This window comes from Cetorhinus maximus, chromosome 3 (assembly GCF_964194155.1).
Source record: "Cetorhinus maximus chromosome 3, sCetMax3.hap1.1, whole genome shotgun sequence".
NCBI lineage: Eukaryota > Metazoa > Chordata > Chondrichthyes > Lamniformes > Cetorhinidae > Cetorhinus > Cetorhinus maximus.
The window spans coordinates 188,054,439-188,075,208 of NC_135881.1; the positions used below are offsets into that span (position 1 = coordinate 188,054,439).

Below are 20,770 nucleotides of genomic sequence, written 5' to 3' on the forward strand. Positions count from 1 at the left end.
GCTGTAAAGTGCTTTGGGAAGTCCTGATGTTGCAAAAGGCACTTTTTATAAATGTAAAATTTTTTCGATCTTTCTTTCTTTCTTGGATTTGTACCATCATTTTCCCTCCTGCATTCTACCTGACATGTAGATTGTAACTTCATGCTCCGAGCTGAGGGAGGCTGAACTGATGCTAGCTCACTGGTGAGTGTAACACAGTTATGACTAGTGCAAGTGACTGGTTAGCATTGTGACTAGCACCTTGTGCCCCCCACCAGCAGTGCAAACGGGGAAAATGGAGGGGTGGGGTTTAAAATGGGTACGCAGTACTTGCCTCTCTGTTTATTATGCCCGCCACTGATTTGTCTCCTATGTTTTGGAAAGCGTCTGACTCAAAGATATACATTTTTTGTGTGGTTGTGCTTTGTTGTGTCTCCTATCCTAGATTTACCTCCTCCCCCTCCTAACCACAAGGTCTCCAGTATGTCTGTGCTCCTCCAATTCTGGCCTCTGACACTTGCTCATTTTCCTTTGCTGCCTTCAGCTGCTTACACAATAAACTCTGGAATTCCATTCCTAGACCTCTCCACCCCTCGCTTTCATCCTTCCAAACTGTTGTTTAAAATCTTATCTTTTGGACTAAACTTTTAGCTAACATCCTAATGCCTTCTTATGTCATCTGTTAATTGTTGACTCAATTTTACTGTGAAGCCCCTTGGAATGCTTGGTGACATTAAAGGTGCTATACAAATGCAAGTTGTTGTTATCCCAGTTGCAATTGAAAGCTAACATTTCTTGTGGTTTCACCTTGCTCTGAAGGCAATCTCGAAGCTGGTCTGTTGGAATTCCTCCTGTTCGGAAGCCTGATCGCAGCAGTTGACCCAGTGGCCGTGTTGGCGGTGTTTGAAGAGGTCCACGTGAATGAAGTGTTATTCATTATTGTGTTTGGAGAATCTCTGCTTAACGATGCTGTCACTGTGGTAAGTTCAGCAGCAATTAAACTCCTTGGCTGTTCTTTGTCTTTAATCTGGTAGCGAAAGGAAAATGTTCAGATTTGCACTGGCACCCTTTTCAATTTGGTTGTTGAGATATTGCCCGAAATATTTCTGGTTGTATCAAAGGCAATCTTTTTTCCCTTTCATTCATTCTGTGGATGCGCTTGCCATTTGCGTGGCCAGTTACCCCTAGAAGGTTCTGGGCCACCTTTTTGAACTGCTGTGGTCCATGTGGCATTTTTTTTTTTTGTAGCAGTTTGGTACAGCCGAGTGGTTTGACACTAGGCCCTAGAAAAAGAAAGATTTGCATTTATACACCCCTTTTCACAATTCAGGCTGTCAGGCAGTACTTTACAGTCAATGACGTACTGTTGAACTGTAATCACTGTTGTAGGAGGCCTGTTGCCTAACTGTGATTAAATGTATTCTGGAGGTTTCATCATATGACTTGCCCCCACATTCCTGCCGTCAGTCGGTCAAAACAGCCATCCTTGTGACGCGCTGCCTTCCTATGCCAATTGGAAAGCAGAAAGACTCATTACCCATTGGATGATTCTTGACTGTCATCCAAAAAGCTGTTTTCCCCACCCCCCCCAACTATTTTCAATGTTTTTACATCTGGTAAAAGAAATGTCTGTTCAGAGAAAATGACAAAAAGAATCCAATCTTTATTTTTAATTTCCTGATGATTTTTCTCCAGGATTACACACTGCAGTGTCCTGTCGACTGATTTTCAATTCCTGGAGGGTTGGCAACCCTAACTGTTGGTGGTGTGGGGCTAGAGTCATATGTATAGGACTGAAAAGTTAAGGATGGCAAGAATGGTTCCCTCAAGAGCATTTGTGAACCAATTGCATATTTTTTAGACGATCCAATATTTCCTTGGCTGCATTTCCTGAGGCTGCTGCTTGTTTCCAGATATTTTAAAAACTGTATTTATACCTATTTGAGCTTTCATTTTCTGAAGTGCTCATCTAGTACGATAACTACGACACTACCTTAACTGGGTCTTAATTTCTTTATCCTTTCTCAACTTCTAATTTCACTGGAAAGTGTATTTTTTTTCTATTAATTTTGAGTATTCTTTTATCAAACTGAAGAACGCTGATGCTGTGGAATAGAATTCTCCACATTTGTACGCTGACTACTTCCGGCCTGATGTCACAACAGCTGCATGCTGAGTAAAGGTTCCCGACGCTCTCCATTACCTAGCGTTAAACCTAACCTTGGAATGCCCATCAGCAACCATCCTTATAACCTCTGAAGTACAATTAATACTGAGTTATGTTAAATTGTGGGCAACTTTGAGCCAGGATAATCTTGACCCCAATTCTTCGTAACGTGGACAAAAGCAAAATAACGCAGAGACTGGAAATCAGAAGTAAAATCTAAATGCTGGAAACATTCGCAGAATTCAACAGGTCGAGCAACATCTGTGGAGAGAAAAACAAGAGTTAACATGTCAGTTCGATGACCTTTTTTATCAGGTTGGAAAAAGCTAGAGTTGTAACCTGTTCAAAGAAAGTACAGAAGCATAGAAAAGGGTAAGGGGAGGGAAGGGGCAAAAGGAAAGGTCTGCAATTGGGTGGAAGACAGGGGGTTAAATGGACAAAAGGGATGATGGTGCAAAGCAGAAGAGAGGCAGTAATGGGATAAGTAAAGAACCAAAAGATGTACCTAGCGGAGGTGTAAATGGGAAAGCGGAATCATTACTCTCAGCTACGTTCATCTATTCTACTAAGCAAATACATAGAGCCATTTTCCTTTAACAATGCCTGTAATGGAGCTACACCAATCTGTGGGGTGCTGGAGTTTTCAGACTATGCTGTTGCTATCAAGTTGGGTTTTCTTCTTGAATGTGAACGCTACACTTGCGCAGTGGATCAATGGATGGGAGTAGCATCTGCATGGTGCTGTAATACTACATCACCTTTTAAACTTCTAATCCTATCGAATCTGTCCAGGTATAGGGGTAGTAGGTCAGCTACTGAGGTGATCGTGGTGCCCTTGTATTTTGTTGCCTTCGTCATCAAGTCGCTGATGCTGTGGATGGTGACCAGCGTTAGATCCCTGCATCCTGGTTGGCCTGCGATCACTGGACCTGTGGTGTTCACAGCATAAAATATCTGGGGTGACCGGGTGAGATTTTGTAGTGAGACTTGAGTGTAATGGATCCCAGGGATGGAATCTTTGAGCCATTGTACATGGTGAGTTTGGCAGTGGTTGGTTGAATCATCACTTGCCACATCTGAGAGTACATATATTTCAATGTGCGAAGTGGAAGGATGTTTGCACCTACACAATTTGTGCTCTACCTACATCTGTGGGCATATAATCTGGGTGGTGGCAAAGGCTTCTGTTGGTACCATTGTGCCAATACATTCTTTGATGTTCATGGTCTGCCCACTTTGTGTATTAATAGCCTGGTTAAAGCTAGACCTTCCAGAGTCAGCTATTTAATCTCTCTTCCTGCACAAAATTCAGCAAGTAGACTTGTACCAATCAAGCTCTCCCAAATTTGAACAGTCTTACTGAGACCTGATCCCTGCTGGCTGTGTGGAGTGAGGTGCAATGTCCCAGAATAAAGATGTGTTTATGATCCATACAATGCTGCAGATTCACTTGCACACGGTGATTTAGTACTTGATAGTTGTTTCTCTTCTACTTCAGTTGTTCTTCTGTATGTGAAAAGGTTGAGGCTTGCATTTCTCTCAGTCAAATCTTCAAAAACACGTGCCACCATGTTGAATAATGTAAATATACCAATCATATTACAAGGGTTGGTTCAACAATAATCTGGGTTCTTTGTCTGTAAATGGCCTTATCTTTAAATAATATTAGCTGGGAGACTAAGTATGCATGTCTGACAAGCTGCCACTGCATACTGAACATAGATCTTTGAAGGTGGCAGAGCATATTGAGAGAGTAGTTAGCAAAGCATATGGGATCTTGGCCTTTATAAGTAGAGGGGTTGAGTACAAAAGCAGTGGAGTTATGCCAAAATTTTATAAAACTCTGGTTAAGTCACAACTAAAGCATTGCATCTAATTCTCAGAAGGATGTGCGGGTTTACCAGAATGGTTCCTAGGATAAGTGAGTTTAGTTACCAGGTTAGTTTAGAGAAGCTGGGCTTGTTTTCCAAACAAAGGAAAGGGAGGGGGGATTTGATGGTGGTGTACAAGATTTAAGACCGGTTTAAGTAAGATAGGCAAAGAAAAGCTGCTCCCATTAGCTGATAGTACTAGGAGGGACAAATTTAAGGTTTTGGGCAAGGGATGCATAAGGGGATTTGAGGAAGAACTTTTTTTATGCAGTGAGTGGTAATGATCTGAAACTGTCTGCCCTTGAGGGTGGTGGGAGCGGAGACTATCAATGATTTTTTTAAAAGGAAATTGAATGGACACGAAGGAAATAACCTTGGGATAGAGCACGGAAATAGGGCTGACTGGATTGCTCTGTGGAGAGCCAGCATGGATTCAGTGGGGTGAATGGCCTCCTCCTGCGCAATGACCTTACTGCTCCTGAACTTCCTTTGGATTTCCACAGCAGAGTGGGAGAGAGAAATTGTGTGGTACACTTTATTAAAGTGGCAGCAGGTTTTTCCTTGGGTAATATTACTGGATTTTTACGGTGAAAGTCTATAAAGGAGCTGTTGCCAAGTAGTTTACTTGTGTGTTTTGACCAAGTGGGTTTTTGGGGAATGCTTTGTAAGACTGCTTAACTGTGATTTTAATCTTGTGTGTTTAAGCTTTTTTTCTTGTTGATAAATCTTTTAATTTTAAAATTCTAAAAGTGTTATTGGTATTCTATGCTTCTGGGATTAGTAGTTTTTCCCTCTTTTACAGAAATTTTAAAAAAAGTTATGATCAGTAAGACAGGCGATTTTGGGATTTTGGCTTGCTCAGCGAATAACATTGGCTGCGGTCGTAACACATTTCATCTAAAAGTTGGCACCTCTGATAGTGCAACTCTCCTGTAGTAGTGCAGCAAAGTGCCCAGATTAGATGCTCCAGTACTGGACTGGGGTTTGTGCTAATGACTATCTAACTGGGAATGAGTTATATTGGCTGAGCCAAGCGGGTTCGATGAAGTAGTTAATTGCAACCAATTGCTGATAGTACTCACCCCTTGTTAATAGGGCAGGAATTGGAACACATGGGGTAACAACTGGTGGACTGTGGGGTGATGCTTGTTCTATCAGTTATGGGCTAAATGTTTACTCCAGGCTGTGAAGTGAGTGGGTGGAGGAGGTGGTGGTTTGAGGCAGATCCCCAGACAGGAAATATGGGAATAATAGTTTCCCAGATGTCCTGCAGGATTTAATGTAGTTCAACAGCAGTCTCCTCTTCCCCCTCTTCCAGAAAGCTGTTGAGACTAGGCCAGTTGGAAGTTTCAAAACTGGAATTGACAGGTGATGGCCGGGAAAGGATATTAAGGGCTATACACCTGAGGTGGGTAGATTGAGTTAAGATACTGATTAGCCATGATCTAATTGAATAGCGGAATAGTCATGATGAGCTGAATGGCTTACACTTGTTCTGCTCTTTTTATTTTCTTCGGGGGTAAGCAGGAATGTGATCGGCCTGTTACTCACAATAAGAGGTTGTGGCCTGTTAGTCTTACATCAGCGGTGAGCAAATTAGTAGAATAAATCCTGAGAGATAGGATTAACTGTCATGTGGAAGGGCATGGACGAGTCAGGGGTGGTCAGCGTGGATTTGTTAAAGGAAGGTCTTGCCTCACAAATTTGATTGAATTCTTTGCGGAAGTGACAAGAAGGGTTGATGAAGGTAGTGCAGTGGATGTTGTGTACATGAATTTTAGCAAGGCATTTGACAAGGTCCCACATGGCAGATTGGTCAGGAAAGTAAAGGCCCATGGGATTCAGGGTAATGTGGTAAACTGGATAAAAGGTTGGCTTTGTAACAGGAAACAAAGGGTAATGGCCAATGGATGCCCTTGCGAATGGAAAGTTGTCTCAAGTGGTGTTCCACAGGGCTCGGTGTTGGGGCCCTTGCTGTTTGTGTTATATATTAACGATTTGGATGTGAACGTGGGGGGCACGATTGGGAAATTTGCAGATGACACAAAGATTGGCCGAGTAGTGGATAGCGTAGAGGATAGCCATAATCTCCAAAACGATATAGATGGGTTGGTGGAGTGGGCGGTAAAGTGGCAGATGGATTTTAACATAGAGAAGTGTGAGGTCATACATTTAGGGAGGTCAAACAGTTACAGGGATTACAAAATAAATGGGAATATACTAAGAGGGGTAGATGAAGTGAGAGATCTTGGCGTACAAGTACACAGGTCCCTGAAGGCAGTTCAAGTAGACCAGGTTGTAAAGAAGGCATATGGAATGCTCTCCTTCACTGGCAGAGGTATAGAATATAAAAGTAAGGATATAATGTTGGAATTGTATAATACACTGGTGAGGCCACAACTGGAGTATTGTGTGCAGTTCTGGTCACCACATTACAGGAAGGAGGTAATAGCTCTGGAGAGAGTGCAGAGGAGGTTTACAAGAATGTTGGCAGGGTTAGAAAAGTGTAGCTATGAGGAGATATGGGATAGGTTGGGGTTATTCTCCTTAGAACAAAGAAGGCTGAGAGGTGATTTGATTGAGGTGTACAAAATTGAGGGGAATAGATAGAGTGGACAGGATAAAATTGTTTCCCTTGATGGAGAATTCTAGAACCAGGGGACATAGATTCAAGATAAGTGGCAGAAGGTATAGGGGGTACATGAGGAAGAACTTTTTTTATGCAGAGGGTATTGGGTGTCTGGAATTCGCTGCCCAAGTTGGTGGTCGAGGCAGAAACTTTAAACTCTTTTTAAAAAGTACCTGGATCTGCACCTAAAGTGCTGTAAGCTGCAGGGCTATGGGTCGGGTGCAGGAAAGTGGGATTAGAAAGGGCACCTGGGTGTCATTGGGCTGGCATGGACAAGATGGGCCGAATGGCCTCCTTCTGTGCTGTAACTTTTCTATGGTTCTGAGAATTAATCCAGGCTGGCCTTTTGGCTTAAGCTGGTTTATTTTCAAGACCACTCCTCAGTGCTACTGACTTCCACGTAGCTTCCACACAGTGTTCCAACTGTACCTTTTCCTTCTATTTAGATGGGATAATTAATGTCCATCACCTGTTTCACTTGCAATTGGTTTTAACAAGGTGATTGCCGTACTAACACAGCCATGATCTTATTGAATGACGGAACAGGCTCGAGGGGCTGGGTGGCCTACTCCTAATTCATATGTTCCCCTTGTAACTTTACCTAACTCTGATTTTAAAAAATATATATATTTTATATTTTTAGCTGGGTCTCCACCCAGCTAAAACTTTCTATTATGAGTGGTCTCAACATGTCAGTTAGTGCCAATTATGCTATAAAAAAATGGCCCAGGAAGGATGTATATATTTTGCATTAGATGTATGCATGGTACCTTTGTGCGGACAAGAATCTCTGTCTATATTAAAGATATTGTGAAAAGGTATTATGGAAATTAAGATGCCTGAAACCAGAGGATTTTCATATCAGAACAGGAAGGTTCCATAAAGTATCTTTACTGCAACCTGGGTTGATTTCAAATGTATTTTTTTCAACTTTTTTAGGTGCTGTACAATGTCTTCAAATCATTTGTTGAAGTTGGAGCAGGGAATGTTGAAATCCAGGACTATTTCAAAGGCATAGGTATGAGAGCACTACCAAACATAAGAGGACAACCACAATAAAACCTAACTGATTCGCTTAATGACCTTTCATATCATGTGTACTCTGCCTGATGGCAGGTCCTTGGCTCATTGTTTGCTGATGCTTAATCCTGAGCAGTTTTCTCTTGGTAGTTTTTGTCAGTGGTGGTTTGGCATTGCTTTCCGTTCTCGGGGCAGAGCGAGGGGGCAGGTCACAAGTCAACCTCAGCCAGAACAGGAATTGAACCAGTGCTGTCAGGGTAACTCTGAAACAGTAGCCATCTAGCCAATTGAGCTAACAACCCCTTAATGTCCTCTTATGAGGAAGGAAACCTGCTGTTCCTATCTAGTCCAGACTCCAGTCCCACACCAACATGTGTGATTTTTTTTTTTAACTGCCTCCTGAAGTGGCCCATCAAGTTACTTGGTTGTTTCAGCCTCGGGATGCACATAAATGTTGGCACCTCCAACAGTGCAGCATTCCCTCAGGACCACACTGAAGCATCAGCCTAGATTATGTGCCCACGTCTTATGCATGAATTCATAGGTTTCATCATTTTCATCTGAGAGGTGGGTAGCTTGAGATAGGAAATTTCCTGCCTTGGGGGAACAAAGTGTCCTGAATAGTGCAATTTTTATTCCGGGATGGGGGGAGAGCAGGCGCAGGATAGAGTTGGTCTCGCTAACCCCCGGACGCAGATTGGAGGCGACCACGGGCTGCTGAGTGCCAAGGGGGGCTGTTAAAAGTCTTGTCTCGGTTCTCTGGGACCTCATCCCAGTTGTGTTGTTAAATATTAAGCTCTGTAGCTCTCAACCCACCCCAAAGACCCCTTATACCCTCCATGCCAACCTAATCCCCCTCACTCATCCCTATGGCCTATTTATAGCCCCTATGCCAACTTAGTGCCAACTCATGCCAACCAATGTCCCCCATTCACCACCCTTTGCCCTTAGAGACTCTTTTATGTCAACTCACCCAGTACCCACCATGGGCAGACCTCAGGAGGCATGCTGAGATGAAATAAAATAGTTATAAGTGTCTATTACAGACTTCACTATGTTTTTTAAAAAAAACTATTTCATGAAAGCCCATTCAAAACATTTAAAACCCATCAATACTTAGTCCCTTATGAATACAAATGTTTGTTTTTATAACCCCAAGTCAAGAACAGCTAATCCTTTAATAACCTCTTAGAGAGCTGTCAATCAAATTGTGAATTGGCATCCACAGGTTGTGGATGCAATTGAGCAGGAATAATGCTATAAAGATAGCAGTTATGGTCATGTCAACAAACATCTATTGAAACTGCTAGAACAATTTTTTTCCACACACAGACTCAGGCAGGCAATTTTTTTTTTTTCAAAATTTTAAGGGCAGGCTATTGAAATAACTTGACCACATACCTTATCTGCCCTTCATGAGGATTTGCATCTCCACTATAAAAGTCGTGGACCACACTGAGCTGAGGCCATTTCTGGAGCAAAAATCAGATCTGCCTGTCCTGTGCACTGAGTTTAAATGACATAGCCAACTTGTAGCTTGTACCTGTGTGTTTCACACCCTGCCCCATTTCCCCTATTGGTGAAAATGGGATCTGCCAGAAATGGGGCAGGATGTCAGGATCCTGTCCGTCATATTTAAAGGTCCTCTGAGCCTCCATGACCCCGTGAAAGCCCAGCCCATAACCTCCTAACTCTGAGGCAACACCTGAGCTACGGCTGACGCTCTTGATAGTAAATATTGGAAATATCGAAACCGTTGTCTTTAGTGCTCTCCACAAATTCCGTTCCTTACCCATCAACTCCGTCCTGCCTGAGGCTGAACCAGACCGTTTGCAACCTTGGTGTCATATTTGACCCTGAAATGACCTTCCAACCACACATCCACACCATCAATAAGACCGTCCATTTCCACCTCTGTAAACTCCACCCCTGCCTCAGCTCATCTACTGAAACACTCATCCGTGCCTTTATTAGTTTTAGACTTGACTACTTCTATACAATCCTGGCTGGCACTCCAGATTCCACCCTCTGTAATGTTTAAGCTAGTCTAAAATTCTACTACCCATATCCTAACTTGCACCAGGTCCCATTTACCCAAATGCCTTGTGATCATGGACCTACATGAGCTCCCAGTTAAGCACTGTCTGACACCACGCCACCTAAGGAGATATCAGGGCAGATTAAAACTCTCGCCCTTGTTTTCAAATTGCTCCAAGGCTTCGCCCTTTCCTATCTCTAACCCCGGTCAGTCCTATCATCCTCTGAGATTCTGCCCCCCTCCAATTCTAGCCTCTTTTGTATCCCTGATTTTAACTGCTCTACCATTGGCAGCTGTGCTTTCAGCTGCTGAGGTCACAAGCTCTGGCATTTCCTCCCCAAGCCCCTCTACCTTTCCTCCTTTTTAAGGTATTTCTAAAACCTACCTCCTTTGACAAAGCTTTTAGCCATCTGCCCTAATATCTCCTTAGGTGGCATGGTGTCAGACTTAATTTGATAACACTCTTGTGAAGCACCTTGGGACATTTATAATGAAGTTGTTATTATCCAGTGTTGTAGTATGTTGAAATGTTCATGCTTTTATTCATTTTTAATATATTTGACACCAGATTGACATTTTAAATTGGATTTTTTTTTCTCTAGTTTCTTTCTTTGTTGTAAGTTTGGGTGGAACTGCCGTTGGCATCATCTTTGCATTCATATTGTCCCTGGTAACCAGATTCACCAAGCATGTGAGGGTGATCGAACCTGGATTTGTCTTTGTCATTTCATACTTGAGCTACCTCACTGCAGAGATGCTTTCCCTTTCAGCTATATTAGCGTAAGTATTTTAAAAAAAAACTGTCTGTTCACTCTCTGATGTTCTCTCACCTACCTAAAGTTAGCAACAGAAAAGGCATCTGTCTACACCTTCAGCAAGCTTGCAATGGCTTGGAATACACACAGGAAAAGGGAAGGAGGGGTTCTCCTACTGGCTTAGTCAGCAAAGCTGAGGCTAGGAGATGCTAGGTTCAATTCCCACTTCAGAGTTAACTGATCTCAACTGGGGTTGTGATATGGCTGCTGTAATCAGGCACTGTCCCTGAGCTCCTATGGAGAATTTGTGGTGGCTGATTGCTACCCAGTGATCCTTGCTAGAAATAGAGCTGGTCTAGATGATGGGTAAGCACAAGATCAGGTTTGGCTCTGTTGTTCTATGCCAATGTCCATTCCCATGTCAAGATTGGTCAACTGGGTGAGTGTCCCTTTTATGTGTTCTACCTACACACCCTCAATTCAAAAACATGCTAACAAAATTATGGAAACAGACCATTCTTGAAATGTGTACAGTTTGAGAATATGACTATTAATTGATTCATTGTGGAGAAAAATAGGTAGTCTTCTCTGTGCTGAGAAGTCAAAAGCTGCTGAGCTTGCTCAGACTCCTTTTTTGAAATAGAAAGGAAATTTCAGTGAGGACTTTAGAATTGGCCGCAGGTCTCTTCTTTTGTCAGCTGATGTAGCATATTGAAGCACCCATGTACTGTATCATGGAGTGGTAAGATGCTAGTTTGTTTTGCCAGTCAGTTCAGTCTCAAACTATTACTATTTGGAGTAGCTGAGCAAGGGATTAGCTTCCTTCCTGCATTTGGGAAACTGTTCTTTTAGGGCTCCATAGGGACTTTTTAAAGTCTGGCAATGGTGAGACTCATTAAGGACAATGTTGTTGAAGTTTTGCTTCCGTTCTCCTATCCTTAAACATTGGTTCTTTTTCACCAGTATTACATTCTGCGGCATTTGCTGTCAGAAATACGTAAAGGCCAACCTCTGTGAGCAGTCTATCACCACCGTCAGGTACGCAATGAAAATGCTGGCAAGTGGAGCGGAGACCATTATTTTCATGTTTTTGGGAATCTCTGCAGTGGACACAGAAATATGGACGTGGAACACGGCCTTTATCCTTCTCACACTCGTCTTCATCTCTCTCTACAGAGTCATTGGTGGGTGCTTAAAGGCTATTACTGAACTAACTTCTACTGATGCTTAGGCGACTGCAAAAGCATTTGATTAGTACATAAAGGAACCAGTTTTGATATAATAAGATAGTCTCTACTTGTGTTTATTTTTTAATATTTAATCATTTCAGCTTTTCCACATTCACGTGGAGCAGGTTCTTGCCAAGTAGTTGTTTACCCAGCTCATGTTTGAAGGAAACACTCAGCAGGTCAGGAAGAACCTGTGAACAGATGAACAGAATTACCACTTCAATTTGATCACCTTTTTCTGGGATAGGGTCAACCTATCTGTTTTTATATGTTTCTGGTATATCATGGTTCTGGTATTTTCTTAAAAGCTGTTTATCTTCAATACTTTGCAGTTCTGATTCAAGGTCATCAACATTAACTCTCCATTTTTCTTTTATCAGTGCTGCCTAACCTGCTGAGTGTTTCTTGTGTTCTCTATTTTTATTTCAGATTCCACACTCACAGTAGCTTGCTTTTTGTTATTTTGTAAGAGGTCGATCAGCACAGTATTGACGAGTCAGGCAGGGGGTGGGTATGGATTGAGGTGTTTAAATTGGTGGAGATGAACAAGCCAAGGATTAGTAGCAGAGATATGTTTGGTAATTGGAGTATGATTATGCAGAACTATCTTCCCTCAGCTTTTTAATAGGGTAAAGCTCCTAATGAGCATATTTTTCCTGAGATTTTCCACTTACCAAAATAGGTGGGCTGAAAATTGTAGGCTGGGACTGCACAAGTGGAAAAACCTGGCTTATGCCCATAGAAGGATTATGACAAGTTTTAGCTGTTCAATCATGTGGTAAAACACAATAAATTAAATCCTGTCATTACCCAACCTCTTATACATGCAAAGTTTTCAGAAGGTGTCAATGGAAGGTGAGCAGCGATCCATTGTGTTTTTTTAAATCCAGGATTCAGTTCATTCCTAGGGCCAATTCTAACATGAATCTCCCAAGGGTTCCTCAAGCTACTCTAGTTGTTGAGGTGGCTTCCAATTACTTCCCTCGTAGCTTTTACCCTCCTTCAAGGTGGGCTACAAATTAAGAGTGGTGCCCCATCTACCCTTTTATGATGGGGATTGGGACCATTTGCAATCATTGGATGCAAGTGTCCCCCACTTTGTACATCAACCCAGTATTCAGAGCTTGCATTCTGGCCTCTGCTTACTGTTTGGAATGAGGTCGTTACTCAACCCTTTTGACTGAGATGTATTAGCACTACCACTGAGCGAGTGGCCACTCTGTCTGGACACAGGCACACCATTGAGTGCCAATGCAGTGTTGGGAATTGCATTCAAATTTCAACTTGCAGGGGCTCTCTATAGTTGGCCTTGGACCTTTCACCTCACTATTCTTGAGTCAGCAATACCACCACTAAGCCCAAGGTTACTCCCATTGCAGGAGTAGCAAGGCTAATAAATAGTCTCTTAACTAAGGTGATTTAAGTTTTCAGTGGCTAAAGATTAGATTGGCTAATTGCATAATACCTATCCTGCATAGCTCATTTCAGCACCGTGCAATACAATTCAGTGATAGAAACCGAAGGACAAGTTTGTCAATCGATCTTGCAATTATGTTCTACTAGTTGATGAGATAATGGCTGATTTATATTTTAACTCCATGTCCCTTATACTTGACATAACAAAACCTATCAATCTCAATTTTGAAACTTTCAGTTCACCCACAGCTTTTTGGGAGGGAGATTGAGATTTTCAGTACCCTTTTGTGTGAAGATGAGTGCTTTCTGGTATCGCCCCTGAACTCCCTTGCTCTAATTTTAAGTTTATGTTCCCTTATGGTGATACCCCCCCCATCAGAGGAAATTGGTTTTATCTATCCTATCAAAGTCTTTAATAATTTTATAGACCTCAGTTTGATCATTTATTAATTTTCTGTGCTCAAGGGAATAAAGCCAAGTGTATGCAACCTGTTCTCATAATTTTCACCCCAATTTCATTCTAGTGAATCTGCATTCCATCCACTGCAAAGCCAATTCATCCTTCCTGAGGTCCAGTGCTTATGATATCACTGGGGCATTTTTTTTAATATACTCGTGGTGGCTTCATAAACTTATGGTGGACTTTAAATTTTGCTGCTTAGCAGTATGGCATCTGTGCCTCCATTTTAACAGATGGGATAAATTCTCATTTCCTTGTGACATAATATCCATTCGAATGATGTGCTAGTCACAGCAGCATACATTTGTGTTACATTTTCTGAGTATATTACTACGTTTAAATAACATTGAATATTCAGACAGTAGCATATTTCCGAAATGATTTGCCTCAAGATTTCTTTCAGTTTGAAGGACTTTGAATTAAGCACTTGGTTGCATTCTCACATAGGAAAGCAGTAAGGCCACAAAGGGAAAAATAGCTCTGGATTCCTGATGTAGATTGGCCACTAATGGGAGTTTCTCCTAGATGGTCTGCAACCAAGGCTGGGGGACCTCTCTTGGAGTTCGACTAATCTGGAATGGCTTAGCCTAGACTCGCAAATAGAAAACTTAAACAAATTATCTCAGAGCTCCCAGGACCAATGGAATTTTTCTCAAATGGATTCTACCTCAGTGAGGAGATGAAATAACTAATGATAAAAAAGTTGTTGCTTTCAAAACAAAATCTATTAACCCTTTATCATCTGTACACCAATCCTGCCAAATGTCACATGGATAAATGAATTCATAACTTTGCACAGCTATGCTGTGATATTGAATTAAAGGTGCTGTATGTGGTGTTTTTAAGTGCTAGTAGATCTGAGCTTTAACTAAAATATTTCCACTCTTTCAATATTTTAGGTGTTGTAATTCAGACGTGGATTCTCAACCACTATCGCGTGGTGCAGTTGGAGATTATAGATCAGGTGGTGATGTCGTACGGAGGCCTGCGTGGAGCTGTAGCCTTTGCTCTGGTGGTGTTGCTGAATATAGAATACGTACGCGAGAAGCAACTGTTTGTCAGTACGACCATCATTGTGGTGTATTTCACGGTCATCATCCAGGTAACCATCAATGTTGTGCTGTCCACACCCTCTACAATAATTCAATCAATAAAAATGCAAAGCTATTTTATCTTTCAAATGAAATGTTAGAGCAAGTTCTCATCTGCCCTTGAGATGATGTGAATGATCCCATGGTACAAATTCAAAGAAGAACAGGGGAGTTCTCCCCAGTGTCCTGCTGAATAAATATCCCTCAAGCAACATCACTAAAATCTGTATTCTAGCCATTATATCATTGTTGTTTGGGGGACGTAGATGTGTGCAAAATGGCTGCTGCATTTCCTACATTAAAACAGTGACTACACTTAAAGCACTTTTACAGTCAAAGTATTTATGATGTCCTGAGGTTGTGATAGGCACTGTGTAAATGCATATCTGTCCTTTCTTAATGCGCATATCTAAGGGATTTAATGCATATGTACAGACCATATGTTGACTGGGCCATGTTTTAATTGGGGCTCCTTCTATTCCCTTTCTTCTCCTAGAGAGTTAAGAATATTTGAAATTCTCTACTGCAGAGGGCCATGGATGCTTGTTCAGTATATTCAAGGCTGAAATTAGTAGATTATTAGACTGCAAGGGAATCGAGGGTTAAGGAGATTAAACAGGAAAGTGGGGTTGAGGTCAAGGACCTGCCATGATCTTATTAAATGGTATAAGCAGGCTCGTGAGGCCATATGGCCTACTCCTCCTATTTCTCCCTGTTCATATGTGCAGAGGGTTATGAACACTCTCTCCTTGGTGTGTACTGTATGAAGACGGATGAAGACTATTTCCTCAGTCGGTACTATATGAAGATGGTTGGAGAGGAAAAAAATTGGTATATTGAGTGTTCTGAATGTCTGTTTTCCATTCAATGTTATGTGTAAACTGTGGCATGGAGATGGATGACTTCTGTCGCGAACTTGCTTGTGGCTGATCTGTGGAATTTTATTATATTTGTATTGGAAATGTTGTGCATTCTGCTCACTAATGATGCTGAGCTGATTGTGATATTTTGCAGGGACTGACGATCAAACCTTTGGTCAATTGGCTGAAAGTAAAGAGGAGTCAGCAGAAGGAGCCTTTACTCAATGAGAAACTTCATGGAAGAGTAAGTTCAGCTTTTCAGCTGAAGGGGAAACCCCTCCATAAATGAGCACTCTGCTGATGCACTTGTGTCCATTTGGGAGCGTATCACTGACATGACTTAAGTGTCATGCTGCCGTGATGACCGTTGTATTAGTAACAAGTTCTAATCCAAGCTGCCCATTTTAGGTTCAGCATTTTAGTTGATAACTAATGTTGGAGTTTTAAGGGGAATCATTGTATCATCCCCAGCTTGTGCTCACTTGTTAGATTCATGGATTTGTTCATTTTGTTAAATTTATTCTTGATACGTGGGTGCTTTTTTAAAAAAAATTATTTCATGGGATGTGGGCGTCATGTGCAAGGCCAGCTTTTGTTGCCTGTCCCTAATTGCGTTTGAACTGAGTAGCTTGCCAGACTGTTTCAGAGGGCAGTTAAGAGGCAACCACATTGCTGAGGGTCTGGAGTCACATGTAGGCCAGACCAGGTAAGGATGGCAGATTTCCTTCCCTAAAGTAGCTTTTCGATTATTAATTGATTTTTAAATTCCACCAGCTACCATGGTGGGATATGAACCCTTGTCCCGAGAACATTAGCCTAGGCCTCTGGGTTACCAGTCCAGCGACATCACCACTATGCCACTGTTGCCCCTTGACATTTATTGCTTAACACTAGTTAGCCCCACGAAGGTAATAATGCAACTGAGTGGGATTGCTTGGCCAATTCAGAGGACAATAAAGAATCAGCTACATTGAAGTGGGACTCAAAGTCACACACAGGCCAGAGTGGGTAAAGGCAGCAGGTTTCCCTAATCAACATTAATGAAATATTTGGACTCTTATAAGTGTCCAGCGGATTCCGTGAAAGAGCACTTGAAACAACGTTTTATTTACAGATTTTTAAAACTTAATTCAAATTTTCTTACTGCCGTGATGGGATTATGAAATGTAATCCCCCTCTCCTGTGGCAAGTTTGGCGGTGGGGGGGTGTGGCATTTAATAGGGTGGGTGGTGGGAACCCTGCTGCTTTCTCGCCTCTGCCCCAATTAAGTCAATGGTGGGAAGGCTCATGGACGGTCTTCGGTGAAAGCCAAAAAGCAAACTCTGATTGCTTCTGGGGTTCCAGGGAGGGTTTTGTGGAGAGGGTTGGTCCCTTGTTCAAAGGCCGTCAGCATTGAGAAGGGGGTCCCCCAGAGGACCACCCCCTTGCCCTTGCTGTTAGCCGCCCCTCCCACCGTCACTTATGTGTGACCTGGGTCCCTTGGCAATCCTGAGCCTCGGGTGGGTGCATTATTGGCAGCAGTCACTGCATCCCTGGTCATGCTGTTGAGTGATGAAAGCTCTTGGTGGGTGCGGGCTTCCAACCCCATGGTCCTTGATCCTGGCGAAGGCCCACTGCTGCCCAGTTAACAGCCTAATCGAGAAGCTAGTGGGCACAGCACACCAAAAGTTTCTTTAATTTTTTTTTATACCCTGAAGATAGCAGTGTTGACATCAAGAACAATTAAAAAAAAACTCCTAATTTTTAAATTGGCCATCCTGTCTTTAATTCTGGCAAACTCTCTTTTTGAAGGGTCAAGTGGCAAATGTATCTATACCTTGTTGTTGTTTTAAAGCACAGTGTAAGGATGCAAATGGCATAATTTGATGTCAGACATAAGCAATGTCACAGCAAAAATGACTTTTTAAGAAATCCAAATGCTGAGACAGAATATGGACATTTTTAACATTGTTCTTAATAAGCGAGTGCAATGACATCACCAGGTGGGTTTGGCGAGCAGAAAAGGAGTGAACAGGTTGTGGTTTAAAAGTGGTTCCCAAGCCAAACTTGCAAGAGAGCTAAATGGACATTAAAGAGATGGTTATAAACCTGAGTGTAAATCCGTATCAGTTAGTTTATTGCAACTCCCTCAGTTTGTGGATTTGGTGACCCCAATAATGTGATCAGCAATTGCTGTTCAAAGAAAAAAATGTGTTCAAAAGCTGCTAGGAATGTATGAATTGATTAAGAAGATGTCAATGTTGATCGTAATTTGCATTCGTTATTTCTTTTTTTTAAGAAGATTCCAATGAAACTTGCTCTCTGAACAAAAACCATTGTTAGATCCACTGGATCTTTTGTAAATGGGAATTGTGCATAATTCATTTTATTGTCAGACAGAAAGGAAAATTTCATTAAGAGTATTTGAAACAACTATCCTTATATCCTAGTGTTGCAAGTCTTATTTCCCCCTCATTTAAAGAATTGCGCCTATTTTTTTTCTTAAGGCATTTGATCACATTCTGTCTGCCATAGAAGACATTTCCGGCCAAATTGGACATAACTATCTTCGAGACAAGTATGTAAATTTCGTGACAGATTTTTTTCAGAGTTCTGTAAATGTTCAGCACAATTCATTAACTCTCCCCTTATTGTGTAACTTAACAATTTTTATATTTTTGGGGAGGGGTTCTTGGGGAGAGGTTCTTGATATTCTATCAGATCTATGTTTCCACTGGTTCTTTGCCAGATCTGTGCTAGTACTGAAAATACAATCAAATATTCCTACAATATGACTTCCCATCTGTAACAGCGCAATTTATAATTCCATACCCAATGGCATTCCACAAAACGATCTCTTCTTTAGAGTTTGCTGCTTTGCAGTTCTTTTCCTGTGCTCACAATTTGGTTAATCTACATAATCTGTGACTTCCTTACTGTGGCGTGTTCTATTTCAGATGGACTAACTTTGACAGAAAGTACCTGAGCAAAATAATGATGAGGAAATCGGCACAGATTAGTCGGGATAGGATCCTCGGTGTTTTCCGTGAGCTGAATCTGAAGGACGCCATCAGCTACGTGTCTGAGGTAATCTCGCCAGTGGGCCCATTAGTTACATAGATGCAGACAGGATGGGCCTTGTATCTGGTAGCCTGACAACACATTAATCTTAAAAAGAGAGCATGTTTGTGAGAAAATGCTAAACCTTAGAAATCACTGGTTAGTTTTCAGCTGAAGTATTGTGTTCAATCCTCAGCACCACATTTGGGAGGATGTCAAGATTTTGGTGTGGGTGCAGAGGATATTTGAATGATGCCAGGGATGAGAGGCTTCAGTTATGTGGTGAGACTAGAGAAACTAGGATTGTTCTGAGTAGAGAAGATCAAGGGGAGATTTAATAGACGTGTTCAAAACCTGGGAAGAGATTTGGCCATTTCTCTATTTGCCCTGGAGGAACTGGCAGGAGGGTCAGTCACAAGGAAATAGATATTTAAGATAATTGGTGAAAGAAGCAGAAGGAAGAGGAATGAGAAAAAATTCATCTTTAATGCAATAAATTGTAACGATATGATATCCATTAGCTGAAAGAATGATGGAAACAGATGGAATGGTAACATTAAAAAGGAAATTGGACATATACTTGGAATGGAAAAATTTGGAGGGCTTTGGGGAAAGCACAGGGGAGTGGGATGAATTAGATAGCTCTTTCAAAGAGCTGTCACAGGCATGATGGGCTGAATGGCTGCCCCCTGGAGCACTATTATTCTATAATTCTATCACTTGCTGTCAAGTGGCTGTACAATTGAGTTGTTGCCCAGTGCATATTATAAGCAGCTCAGCTACATATTCGATAAGATATTGAAAAGCGAGGGCCTGAACCTGCAGTTTTCTTACATTATGTCCCTTCTGTTCACTGCTCAAGAAAAGAGCAAACCTACCACTTCGGTGGGTGAGGGTCAATAAGAAACATTCCCAGCATGAGGTCCTTTCGTTTAACACCCTGCTTTCATAACCTAAAGAGAGCCTGGTTATATTTCCAGGGTCATGAGGCCCCTTCAACTTGCTCATGCTTTATGCAACAATTAAGAATTTTTGCCGTTTCTTGGCGCAGGTTGAACCTTACCTCACCATGCGTTTGGTGAGCCTGTCTACCAGGTGGATTTTCACACGCTTTCTCCTTCCATGCTGCCAATAATTTGGAGCACCAGATTACACACAACCATATTCCTGTAGCAAAATAGGGTGAAGAACTTCTTCTGAACAAGACTATTTCCGACATTTCCTTGCACCTTGTAAAGAGCCGTATTGGACGGTTCCAGTTGTTCAGTTAAATATACCCTTGATCAACTATGTTTTATAGCTAACTTGCTTGCTTCCACCCAGATAGTGAATATTTTCTCAGGAGGAAATTCTATTTGAACATTACATTCATAAATCATTGTTTTAAATGAACAGGATAAGTACAGTGTGACTGACGAGCTCATTTATTTAAAATAAAGCCTTAATAAATAATTGGGCAATTAAATATCATGTTTGCAACATGCAGTCGGTTGAATTTGGGATCCTTGCTGTAGCTCAGTATGTGATGGAAACATTGATTATTCTACGAATGAGTCCTGGTCACAATGGTGATGAAAAGTAAAATCAGATGGCACAGAAGGTGGCCATTCAGCCCACCATGCATATGCCAGCTCTGAAATGTCAGCCAAGACTGGACTCGAGTAATGACAGCAATATGTTGGGTATCTGGTGAATTTCCAATACATAATCCACCCCTTTAGATATCTACAGTTATAAGTTAATTGAGCAATCCCAGTTTCATTGACGGTTGATGTCTGACTTCAGTGACTTTTCAATTTTGTAGGGAGAACGGAAAGGTTCCTTGGCTTTTATTCGCTCGAGCAGTGATGTTAATGTTGACTTCACTGGCCCTCGTCACTCTATTGTCGACTCATCTGTCTCTGCACTGTTGTAAGTGTCAGCCATGAGAGAATTTTGGCATAAGAAGTAAAAGTACTTGATAATCAGTCATACACAGGGAGAGCTGTTCTCTGGGAAGTGCAAATTTTCCTGGACCACTCAAAATACACCCCAGATTGAGAACTGATCTGAGTGGAAAAATCCTAATGAAGTTTTTCGAATTGATTTAAGAAATAATTGTATTAGTGTAACACCTTTCATAACATCCATTCAGCCCAAACTGCTTTACGGACTGTAAAGTATCTATTAAGTGTAGCCACTTGAGTATGAAAGATTAACGGAATGGATATCCTAAT

At 41.7% G+C, this 20,770-nt stretch overlaps 1 protein-coding gene across 2 annotated transcripts in view; it reads left to right on the forward strand.

Moving 5' to 3' along the window:
- The window catches only part of LOC144679118 (sodium/hydrogen exchanger 3), a 116,676-nt gene that overhangs the window by 82,023 nt on the left and 13,883 nt on the right, over window positions 1–20,770 (forward strand). For both annotated transcript variants that reach the window (XM_078539455.1, XM_078539454.1), the window contains exons 3-11: window positions 799–959; window positions 7,586–7,664; window positions 10,307–10,484; window positions 11,423–11,643; window positions 14,464–14,666; window positions 15,670–15,759; window positions 18,002–18,072; window positions 18,452–18,581; window positions 20,359–20,465. In XM_078539455.1, coding sequence (XP_078395581.1) covers window positions 799–959; window positions 7,586–7,664; window positions 10,307–10,484; window positions 11,423–11,643; window positions 14,464–14,666; window positions 15,670–15,759; window positions 18,002–18,072; window positions 18,452–18,581; window positions 20,359–20,465 — 1,240 coding nt within the window. The remainder of the gene's footprint in view (window positions 1–798; window positions 960–7,585; window positions 7,665–10,306; window positions 10,485–11,422; window positions 11,644–14,463; window positions 14,667–15,669; window positions 15,760–18,001; window positions 18,073–18,451; window positions 18,582–20,358; window positions 20,466–20,770) is intronic.